At 34.3% G+C, this 12,902-nt stretch overlaps 1 protein-coding gene across 4 annotated transcripts in view; it reads right to left on the bottom strand.

The window, feature by feature from the left end:
• Positions 1–12,902, bottom strand: part of CNTN1 (contactin 1) — a 365,959-nt gene that overhangs the window by 121,101 nt on the left and 231,956 nt on the right. For all 4 annotated transcript variants that reach the window (XM_043563335.1, XM_043563337.1, XM_043563336.1 and 1 more), the window contains 2 exons: positions 10,993–11,120; positions 10,518–10,693 (listed from right to left, as the gene is read on the bottom strand). In XM_043563335.1, the coding sequence (XP_043419270.1) occupies positions 10,518–10,693; positions 10,993–11,120 (304 nt within the window). The remainder of the gene's footprint in view (positions 1–10,517; positions 10,694–10,992; positions 11,121–12,902) is intronic.

Genomic DNA, 12,902 nt, shown 5'->3' with positions numbered 1-12,902 from the left:
TGAGCTATCATACGGGCCATTATGGCACATTAGCCAAAGTGTATATGTGGTTTACCACTTAGAAATTTCCCAAACCTAAATCAAAAGACCTGCAAAATATAAATGCCCATTCCTTCCTTCCCCTTCCCCATGAGTAATTTTCTAGTGAGAAAAAATAAAATTATAGTAAAATAATATAATTTAAACACTATATATTTGTAAAGCATACGGCTTCAATGTGCTTTCACATTCTTAACAGCACTGTACTGTAATACTAAATATTCAGTAATGGAAGGATATTAAGTAAAATCTTTTTAAGCTATTATGACATAAGATAATAAGGTATATTTGAGAAAACTAATGTTTGCATAAAAAATAAAAAGCAGTTCTATTATATGCTTTCATCATGTGAACTCACTACCCTGTTTGATTCCGATATTTAAACGAAAGCTAATCCTGTTGCTAAACTCACACTATTTCAATGAGTCATGTGATTAGATTGGAATTAAAAAAAACCAACACTTCAGAAATATTAAATGTTTTCATTCAACCTCACAATAAAAAATTGAGGGCAGAAAAATAATATAAAAATAAACAAGTTGTGACACCATAATTGCCTTTAGTAAAAAATTTGTATTCTGTATACCTAAATTCTTTTTTTCTTAATAAAATGGCTTTTTCCTCCAGACTCTCAGTTTGAAACATATTGCTGTTTATATATTCAGTTATTTTATTCTCAGAGAAATAATGTGGCATGATTTTTATACTTTTCACATGTAATGAAAACCGCAAACTATTTTATGTCTTAACATTATATTAAATATATACTATTTTAGAATAAACTCTTTAAAAGTTTTAATTAAAACTATTATAAAAGTTTAATGCTAAAGTAACTTAAATGTCAGCAAGTTTTAAACATTAGGACTTAGGTAGGTAATGACAGACTTCTTGTATATCATTACCTTATGCTTACAATAATAAGGGATTTTAACATTTATTTTCATTTGCTCTATATTTGGTAAAGGTGTGGCACTGGAATGTCTCAAGAAGGAAAGCAAGGGAAAATATACTATATCATTTCCAATATAGTTGTGTATGTATAAGAGCTTTCCTGAAGTTTTATAAATGGTAATAGCTCTTTCCATACCTCAAGAGAAGCTGAGGTTCTCTGGTCAGCAGAACGCTTACAAAGCAAGTAAAGATCATGGACCTCAGCACATTCTAGCCACAAATTAGATATGAATGCTCTCTATATTTTCACTAAAAAAACCACAGCTTGGCTGAATTACAAAATCCTTCCCTTCATGTGAGGAGAGTTGAATCACATACTGGAAATTGTGATAGCACAGCTCAGGGATGTTCCAAAGTGTATATGTGGTTTACCACTTAGAAATTTCCCAAATTTAAATCAAAAGACTTCCAAAATATAAATGCCCCTTCCCCCCTTCCCCCCTTCCCCCTCCCCCGTGAGCTAAATCTGCAAATTCATCTCTGCAGTATAAATGAATCTGAATTACTAAGATGTAAATTGAATTAATCATCATGAACAAAGAAATAGGTTGTATGGTGCATACAAGGTCTAGATAAAGGCTATATATATATATATATATATATATATATATCAATGAAAATGGCTAAATATCAATGAAAACATCTATTTTGTTCCATTGAAATGCAGAAGGAAGGGGCAGATACAGAAGGTTGAAGGAAAGAATATCCCTTAAAGAGAATGTTCAGAAACTTAGAAGCAAAAGCTATTAAACATGTTTGATACATGCTATATCTATGAGAGATTAAAGAAATTCTCATTTTAGTTTTGGCTTGTTAGATTAAAAAAGGCATAACTATAGCAGATGTATCACTGCAACTATAAACCTCAATATCATAATCACCAACACAATTTACAGCCTTAGTTAGGGTTCCATAGGTGTCAGACACTATTATAAATAAATATTCTATGTGTGCAGACTCACTTGCTCTTAACAGCAACTCTGTGAGACAGATACTATTCTTAGTCACATTTCAGGGAAGAGGACACAATACTACTATAACTAAAGCCACTACTATTGCCAGTAGTGATGGAATAGAATTGCTGCTGATAGAACACTTCTGCTGCTACTAATCCTACTATTAAAACCGCACCTGTTAATTGCATTATTGCTGCTGCCACTGTGGCCACTATTCCTGAACTCCTTGGAATATCTGATCTAATTTATTAAGTGACGTTTAGATGTCTGGCAATATGTTTTACGTATATACATTTACATACCTTTCTTATGTAGCTTTTATTATACTCAGGGAGATAACTATTTATATTTCCATTTTAAGGACAAGGAATTTGAGATTTTAAGTTGAGGGGCTTGTGGAAGGCTCCACAGTTAACACTCATTACTGGTGTTAAACTGTTTCCAAAATTCTACTTTATGAATCAGACAATGGGATTTAAGTTCACAGTTTTGCAGGTAAAAATGGGTATCTTCTCATAGCAGAAAGAATACAATGCTATTATTTTACATAATTTTTTATTAAGTTCTTAACTTATTTAAAGGTCCAAACATGAGAAAATAGAAAGAATACTACCATGGTCACCTGTATACCAACCATTTGATTCAATAATTGTAAATTTACCATACTTGCTTTACCTAATTAGTAGCTAGCTAGCTCTGTCTTTCCTTGTCTCTATATATACCACGTGTCCATCTTTTTGAGTATTTGAAAAATAAAACTGATATTATCACACTTTCACTCCTCAAATATTAGATTGGATCTACAAAAATGGTTATTATCTTACATAATTGCCAAACCATTCTCACATGTAACATAATTAACACCAATTTCCTAATATTACCTGGTGTAATATTACCTACCTAATATTCAAGTGTTACTACCTAATATTACTACCTAATATTCAAGTGTTATTGTATGCAATGCTTCAGCATTAAGTTTTAATGTGGAAATTTTTTTAAAGATATGACTTAAAAATATTATGAAAATGAAATAATATTATCATAAAGACTTAAATTAGGGAAGTGGTCTAGGATTATTACTAAGGTAACCAAGTGTTTACAGAGTCAATGTAAATATTGTATATCTTTAAATTTGGTTATTTTGATGGCTGAAGTGTCCAATTTTGATCATTTGGACAATTTTATTTACTTTTTTGTTTTGTTTCTTTTTTTTAAACACTTAATATTTTCACTTTTTTTTTTAAGAGAGAGCAGGTGAATGAGGGAGAAGGGCAGTGGGGAAGAGAGAGAATCTTAAGCAGGCCCCATGCTTAGCGCAGAGGCCGATGTGGGACTCGATCCCATGACCCTGGGATCATGACCTGAGCCTAAATCAAGAATCAGAGCTCAACTGGCTAAGCCATCCAAGTGCCCCTACAGTTGAAAGTAGCATGGATATTAATTTGTGTGGTTTCACATCAGTTCCCATTAGCCTTAGGGTTCTTAAGATCTTCAAGGATCACTTGGTAGAAGAAAGGAATCATGTGGGAAGTTTTGTGGGACAACAACCTCATCTTCTTGTCTTTTATTTATTGGGCTTCTGATTTAAATTCTCTTTGCAAAAAGGATTCTGCTGCTAAAAACTTGTTGTTGTTGTTGTTGTTGTTGTTATTTTATTTATTTATTTTTATTTTTTTTTTTTTTTAGTTTTTTTTTACATTTATTTTTGAGGCAGAGAGAGACAGAGCATGAACGGGGGAGGGTCAGAGAGAGGGAGACACAGAATCTGAAACAGGCTCCAGGCTCTGAGCTGTCAGCACAGAGCCCGACACGGGGCTTGAACTCACCGACCGGGAGATCATGACCTGAGCCGAAGTCGGTCGCTCAACCGACTGAGCCATCCAGGCGCCCCTGTTGTTGTTATTTTAAAACTTCTGATGTGGACTAATCTCCTTATATAATAGATGAAAAGCCTGAGGCTCAGAGTGACTGTTTTGACCAAGGACATAGAACTCTGTCAAAGGCAAAACCAGAAAAACACTCCAGATCTTTAGATACTATTATGTTCTTAAAAACAAAATGAAAAAAATTAGATAGAATTTTTGGAATATGCCAGCTAATGACAAAATAGTGTACTGCTGGTGTGATATAAATAAAACATCAAAGTCCACAATGTAAAAATTATAAAATTCTTAAGACACCGAAGGGCTACATGTTTATTTCTTCCTTTTATCTAAATACTTATCATATTGTGCCAGAATAATAACTGCCGTGATGCTTAAGTATGCAAGGAGTTCTATGTAAAACAAGGGACTTTAACTTTGAATGTATTTCTGGACATTTTCCAAGCCAAGACATTTCTGAAGAACAAAGACTTGTTGCTCTATGTTCTTATTTCCACTTACTTAGCATTGCCATCAACAAATGCTCACTAACGACCAGACTATGGGGTGTTATGCTACAGAATAACCTTAGCTGACATGGTCTCTACACAGGAAGTATAATGTTCTAAAAGAAGCCAGAACATGTATAGACATCTCCCTTTTCATCTCCCTTGACAGTAGTTTCTCAATCTTGGCACTATTGACAATATGGACCAGATAATTCTCTGTTGTGAGGGAATGTCCTCAGCATTATAGGATGTTTAGCAACACCTGTGCTAAACAGATGCCCATAATACATAGCCCTTCTCCCTCCTCCCCATAGTGGTGACAACCCAAATTGTCTCCACAAACGGCCAAAGTCCCCTGGGGAGGAAAATCGCTCCCAGTTTAGAACCACCACTTCAGGGCTTGCATCATCTTGCGGAGCCTGCTGGTCTTCTGGTCTAATGCAATCCTTGCCTGGATGATGGCCCAACCTTCCTTTTCTCCTCCAAACTTTACCCCCCAATTCTGGACAATCGTTACCTTCTTTCTGAGCAGTAACAGAGAACCAATAACACTTTTATTGTCATTCCTTCCTCCTCTCTCTCCCTCTCCTCCTCCGCCCCTCTACCTTTGGATATGCAGAAGCAAAATTTCTGTTCAAATTCCTAACATATTCTAGTATGGAACACATAGGTCTTAAATTTAAGCACCATGATGTTACATGTTCAGTATAATTAATATTTTCTTTTAAAAGGAAAACCTGAGGGTAAGAAGTCTGTCCTCCTGTGTTTTGAATGGTGTTGTATATACAAGCAGAACAAATGCACACCCACACACATGCAAACACGCACTACACCTATCTACCTAAAGGAGATCAGAAAGAATTGCCTACAACTACTAAAGACCACCAGAAACCATGTAGACTTGATTTACAGTGTATTGCAAAGTTTGCTAATAGTATAGGGAAAGTGAAGTAATTTGGATAAACCTGAGTGAATGTAAAAAGGTTCATTTAACACGATAGAATAAATTGGGAGTTGAACAGCACTGCCTTATAGTGCTTTGAACAATGGGAGGTGGGTATTAACCAGTGGATGAGAATCCAAAGTGGTGAAGGCCACGGGGTCTGCGGTCAGAGCACCTTGGTTTCAAATCCTCCCTGTCACCAACAAGTGGTATGAGGACTTTGGACAAGTTACTCAATCTTTCTGATCCTCGGTTTCTTCACGTTGAAAGTTAAGAAAAATCACAATAATATATGTTTCCTAGAGGATTGCTATGAAGATCAATGGAGAAACACATGAAAAACATTTAACCCAATGCTGGCCGAACAGGAAGCACTCAATGAATGTTAACCATTCCCTCAGCAAGGAAATAGCTAGAACTTTTTGTTTCAGATTAGGTATCCAGTGCAGCAGGAGTGCAAGAATTAAAGTATGAAAAATTGAGAACTGTAAGCTGAAAAAAACTATGCAGCAAAACCCTCTGGAAATTTCAGTGCGGAATGATTGCCCTCTATGCAGAGTATTAATAACTGCTTACAATCTGCCAGAACTTGTGTCAAGTGCTTTGTAGGCATTCTTTCACGAAATCGTCACAAAATACTAGGAAGCACCAGTTTCGCAAACCCAGTGAAGCAACCTGAATCAAGTAAGTGAATTATTTAAAAAATTTTACAGAGATGGAAATCTGAAAGTTTAGAGAGGTTTAATCACTGGCTCAGGGTCACACAATAAGAAGTGACAAATAGAAGCCTAGACCCCAGGACTGGTTGTGGCAGAGCCTCTGAACAATTCAGATGCTATTAATGAATTCAAAACATACACATAATAACTTATTGCCAAATTTCAATTTTAACATTTATTTGTATTAAGAGAAACAGGAAGAAGATATTAGAGTGGCAATACCTAGAATTGGAAAGTTCCAACTCATGCGGTTAACTAAGATAATGGCTCGGACAGGAAGGCGTTGTCAAATATTTGAAAGAAAATGACTCAAAGTAGATGTCAAAACTTAGATGGTTATTGAAAAAAAGTAACTTCCGCAGATCAGACACCACCATGGGAGAGGCATAAAATGGTATGTTAAATAGTTTTTTTTAATTTTTTTGGTGGATAGTTTTAAGTCCTTTCAGGAACAAAAGGGAATATAAATTAAATTGATAAGTGAAATTACTCTGACCTTTATACTTACTCTAAGGCAGTAAGCAGCTATTTTACTGGAAAATAAAAATAAAAGCCATTTTATAGTTGGGCTTGAAAAATTTATTTATTTGTCACATAACTTTGATAGAATAAAAGAATGCCAGATTAAATTGCTTATAAGCTTATTGCATCCAAGCTTCAATTTTTAAAATTTATGATTCATATATATAATTCTTAATATCCTTCTATGCATAAGTTCAAATGAAACATTTACTGAACCTGATTATATAATAATATAACGCTGAGTGACTCTTTATGGAATGAATGAAAGAATAAATGACATAGCAGGTAAATTAGATATTTAAGTTATTTTTTTCTATAATCAGTATGAAGTATTTCCACACAGCTTTAAAATTAGTATCTATATATATACATATTTTTAATAATCAATTCAAAAGAGTTTTGCATGAAGTAGGATCATTAAATGTAATGGCGATGTAATTTTTACTTTTTTTGTGAGTTCACTATAAATTCTTAAAAGAAATGCACCTTGGGGAGCCTGGGTGGTCAGTCTGTTAAGTGACCTACTCTTGATTTCCACTCAGGTCATGATCTTATGGTCCCTGAGATGCAGCCCTGCATGGGGCTCTGCACTGACAGCACGAAGCATGTTTGGGATTCTCTCCCTCTCTCTCTCTGCACCTCCCCCTCCCTCTCTCAAAATAAAAATAAATAAACTTAAAAAAAGAAATGCACCTCTTGAAAATATACTTTTTTCCTGATAACTATATGAATATAATTGAAAAAATATAAAGTAGAAATTTTTAATTACCTATAATCGCATATATTAGACCTAAGTATGGGAAAATGTATTTAATTTCATAAACCTTCAAGTCCCAATTATTCCAGGCTGTGAAATTTGAAAACTTATGCAAGGTTGCCACATTGTGGTCAAAGTTGAGAATAGCAAGCTAAAATCAAAGCATCGTCATTGATTTGACATTGAATAAAATTGATCATTGAAACTAAATTGGAAAATACAAACTTAGTTTCTGGAAATGAAAACCTTAAATTTTGGTTTACATATTCATTCTTCATTAATTAGGACTTCTGATATTAATTTTTAGCAATTAAATTTATTAAAACGAATGATGATGATGACATCGGTTTTGATAGCTATGGAAACATTTACATTTGAATTTTAAACTCACAGGGTGCCTCTAATTTATTTTGGATCAGTGCCTGTGTTTATCTTATTCAGTGTTTTATTCACCCTAGTGTCTATCCCTGTTCCTGCTTTTGGTATGTGCCCAGTACAATATTTTAAATGAACAAAAATGATATTCACTGATTAAAATGCTGCCAGAATCAAATAAAATATCAACACATTATTTAAGACCCCCCCAAAAATGATGTACTGACATATTTGCCCATGCAATTTGAATAATCAACAGACGCAGTCAGCAATGTCCCTTCCTTTGTATTCCCTCACTACGCTTGAGGTAGGAAGGGCCACTCCTTCTGACGTGGTCTGTCAATGCATACAGCAGCAATTACCAGTCATTAGCATGATCTACCAAGAGGTGGATCAAACACATATGGTGTTTTTACTCAAACTTCGTGTTGTACATTTAGCAGTGAAGTCTGACTTTGAAGTTGGCTTTAAAAGAGAAGGAAGATGCAACTTCCTTAGGTCTTAGGTTCAAAAGACAGAATTAAATTTAATAATTTATTTTAAAATAAATTTCTTATCTAGGTTTTTTTTAATTATTTAGAGAACTGAATCAGCCTGTCCATCTAATGTGCTCCAAATGTGTATTTGATATTTTTACTCAATGAAGTTACATATTTAGCTAGTGAATACGTGTTCTACCAGTGGTTATGACTTGGTGGAATAAAGCTGAAGCGGAGTTGGTGAGGCAAAGCGTGGCCTGCAGTGAGTTGTGCTCTGGAGTAGCTGAGGGGCAAGCCCATGAACTTCTGTGGCTGTCATCTGCAAAAGGAGTCCAGTAAGTAATGACCAAAGTCGTTTATGTTTTTATGATCCATTTTATTATTTATTTCTTAACTATTATTCCAGTTATTTCTTTATTTTCCTCTTTTTAAGCTACCAGGCTCTTTTTCCTTTTTTCCTTTCTCCTTTCCTTCTTATCCCTGTCTCTTTACCTTCCTTTTCTCCTTTATTCCTTTCTCTTTTTTTTGAAATATTTATTTACATCAACAAACATAATGTAACTATCATTTTAAAGTACATAAAGAAACTCCATGTATGAAGTTCCAGCAAATTCAAAAGTCTTTTTCTTTTAAGTAAGATATTTGTTTAGCTCATTTTTTCCCCTTAAAATGAGTGAAAACTGAGTAGCATTCACCTTACTTGCAAAATTAAACACAATTTGAGGAAATTAATAAAGATATCAGTGCTAATTTTACTCATGTTGGGAACAGGTATGAGTAAGCATACCAAAATATTTTTCAGAAACATAAGGAGAGATATCATATAAGGAGTATAATGTTAAAATAGTCCCCTGTTGTTATTTTCTAAAGTGTAAGTTTTGTTCTGAAAATGAAAGACAATCAGCAGGTTTACAGTAAATTTCTACTCATAGCTAGAGCTGTTAGATTTGCAGTTAATATGTAGAAAGCATACATACTGATTATTGCATTGATAGTAGTTTTATGAATCTAATAAGAATTTAAGAAGAAATGTTTTTATCTAGTTAAAATCAGTCTCACTCAACCTGGTTGAATGCTTGTTTGGCTTTTTAAAGTGTAAAGTTCTAGAATTTTTTTAAAAGCTAGACAATTTGAAAGCATGCTATTGTATGTACATATCAATCTTAAGATTTCATAGGACTTTAAAAATCCCACATATTCCATGGAGTTAATTCAAACTTTTATTTATATATTGATAATTAACTTCTAAAATTAAAATTAGTTTTCTTCACTAAGCATATGTTCTAAAGAGGTTTTTAGGTTCCTGAACAATAGCATTTCTAGGAACAGACAGGAACAGTGGCCAATTTATCTTTTATATATAACTGATCCTTGAACAATACGGGGGATGGGGCACTATACCCCTGCACAGTTAAAAATCCATTATAGCTTTGACTCCCCAAAAACTTAACCAGTAAGAGCCATCCATTGACCAGAAACTTTAGTAATTGTTAAACGGTCAATTAACACATATTTTGTATGTTGTATGTATCATATACTGTATTCCTATTACAAAGCAAGCTAGAGAAAAGAAAATGTTATGAAGAAAATCATAAGGAAGAGAAAATACATTTATGTACTGTACTTCTTGAAAACATCCACGTGTAATTGGACCTAGCAGTTCAGACCCCATGTGGTTCAAGGGTCAACTGTTCGCTGTAACATAGATAGTCCTATCTTGCACCAGCGATGTTCCTATGCAAGTCAGTATTCCTGCATTACTTACCAGTCCTTTCCCTTTATTTTCTTTATTTCTACACAGGGACACCACTATTTGTACTTATAGGACTAGTGTCATGTATGATTTCCTATTCTTAAAATACAGCCATTTAACCCTTCTAAAAATCACGTGACTATTTCCTCAAACCCTCCCATATACATATTTTGCCTATTTCTCACCCTCAAAGAATAAGAGAAATGCCTTAAAGTCATCATTATAACAAAGGATAAGCTCTATGCTCTTACCTTATTTAAAATTATTATGAAGGCACTACAACCAAGAGTACAGATACAATGAGGTATAGTACACAGAAATATCAAAATGATATTGTAATGAAAGGAAAAATGAACCTAAAGCCCAATGAATATGTATTGATTAATATCTCTACCAGAATACTTACAGCAAGCCATTTTTGAAAAGGTTCAAGAGTGCTACAGGTAATATAAGTAAACCATGAAAAGCTTTTTTTTCTTTTTCTTTTTCTTTCTTTCTTTCTTTCTTTCTTTCTTTCTTTCTTTCTTTCTTTCTTTCTTTTTTTTTTTTGCTTGTTTTTCAGTCTCGTATGAATGATTAGAGTAAAAGGAATTGCAGTGCAGACACATAGGGGTCAATGAAATGTTAATAAGATGAAACTTAAAACACATACCATAAAATTCCGCTGGTAATGAATGTTCTCTTTGTTAAAATCGATCACATAGCCATTGAAGGACCAAATAAATGTGAGATCCAGGGCGGGATCAAAGGACGCAGCACACTGCATGGTAGCATTTTCTCCAACAGTAATATCAGCATTAATTGGGGCCAATATAATTCGCGTGGGATCTACACATTGGAAAAAAAAAGAATAAAGCACAATTCAAGAAAACATTAGATATCATATTATCTGGCAGTTTCAAAGAATAAAAGGTACTACATTTTTATTTCTCTGAACAAAGGGAGAAAGATGTTTTCAGATTCAAATTCTAGGAACAATTTCATTAAGCAAGAGATTTGCCCAATAGGCTTTTGAAATGGAAACTTATCAATACATGGACTGTCTTTGTGAATCATGTCTTATACTATATTAGAAACTAAGTACTATGAAACTAGAAAAAATTAATATTGATCAAATGGTTTCTTACCTGTAATAACAAGAGTGCCAGTGTTATTAGCCCTCCCTCTATTATTTTCTGCAAAGCATGTATAGATACCTCCATCATTTCTTGTAATGTTATTTATTTCCAAGCTGCCGTCTTCCCAAATGAGTATTCTATTCAAATGAGAGAAACACATTCTTCACAAAACTAATTTAATAAACATTTTACTATTCTGTCTTAGATTACAAACACTAGCTTTTGATCATTACAATTTATACAAATTACTCGACAGTAATATTTTCTAAAGATGAAACATTCTAGCCTTTGTTTATACTATTTTTTCCAGCATTGACCAACTGCTTTAGAAAGCCATCTTCATCTTTTTCTTGGACTATTGCAGTAGTCTCTAACCAGCCTCCTGCTTCTATCCTTGCCTGTCTCTAGTCTCTTTTCCACATGTCAGTCAGACATGAAGACATAAGTGACATAAGTCACATAAGTCACACCATGTCACTCTTCCGCTCAGTGAGATCACTCTGCAGCTAAGCTCCCTCCAGTGATTTTCCATCTCACTCATAGTAAGAGACACTGTCCTTTGATTGCCCTTTTAGTCCCTGGGCAATCCCAAAGCTTTTGCACATTGGAACCTTCAACAAAGCTTTGCTTAATAATTCTAGCTTGCATTGCATGCTGCTGTCCAGGCACCCTCTCCAACCCATCCCTCCTCTAAGATTTTCTCTCCTAATATTCATGCCATCACACATACTTCAGTTACTTATTAATCTATCCTTCCAATAGCTGGTAACATTCCCATGCCAGGAATTTTTTATCTGCTTTGCTTGTGGCCCTGTCTCCAGCAGGTAATACATCTGTTCATTCATTCATTCATTCATTCATTCATTCATTGGAAAAAGAAAATCTATGTGCCAGGAATTTAGAAGAATAAGACACTAATTACTGATTAGGAAGTCAATCAACCTTTTCTTGAATGAATGCACTTCATGGAGTTTAATTGAAGCAAATGGTTTTTCATATACTGCCATAAAATGACTTAAAAACTGCTGTGGAACAGCCTCAAACCAGTCAAACCAGTCATAGGCCTGAAATGAATGAGCCCAGGTCTTCCAGAAATGTGACCTCAGGACTTCAATTTGGACTTTTTAAAAAAATATATATAATTTATTGTCAAATTGGTTTCCATACAACACCCAGTGCTCATCCCATTAAGTGTCCTCCTCCATGCCCATCACCCACTTTCCCCTCTCCCCCAACCCCCATCAGCCCTCAGTTGTTCTCAGTCCTTAACAGTCTCTTATGGTTTGGCTGCCTCCCTCTCTGTAACTTTTTTTCCGCCTTCCCCTCCCCCCCATCTTCTGTTAAGTTTCTCAGGATCCGCATATGAGTGAAGACATATGGTATCTGTCTTTCTCTGCCTGACTTATTTCACTTAGCATAATACCCTCCAGTTCCATCCATGTTGCTGCAAATGGCCAGATTTCATTTTTTTCTCATTGCCAAGTAGTATTCCATCATATATGTAAACCACATCTTCTTTATCCATTCGTCAGTTGATGAACATTTAGGCTTTTTCCATAATTTGGCTATTGTTGAAAGTGCTGCTATAAACATTGGGGTAACATGTGCCCCTATTCAACTCAGACTTTAAAGTTAGCACAGACTATCATTTCCACAGCTACAGAGGAATGCAAAAATATTTTTTTAGTAATGTTTAAAGAAGGATATTCTAAAACCTTCCTTATTAACACCTTCTGTAACAGATTAATATTTAGGAAAGTCTTCTTTCAATGGAACCTAAATCTTTCATACTAACAACCTAAACGTATTCCCTCTGTCTGCCTCTTCCTCAGAGACTAGAGACTATAAAAACTCATTATATATAACTATATTGTATTTAACTTGTATATTTATTTAAAAACTTTACTATGCTATATAAT

The sequence above is a fragment of the Prionailurus bengalensis genome, chromosome B4 (genome assembly GCF_016509475.1).
Source record: "Prionailurus bengalensis isolate Pbe53 chromosome B4, Fcat_Pben_1.1_paternal_pri, whole genome shotgun sequence".
Taxonomy (NCBI): domain Eukaryota; kingdom Metazoa; phylum Chordata; class Mammalia; order Carnivora; family Felidae; genus Prionailurus; species Prionailurus bengalensis.
The sequence above is the reverse complement of the archived record's forward strand: the minus strand, read 5'-3'. Positions and strand labels throughout refer to the sequence as shown.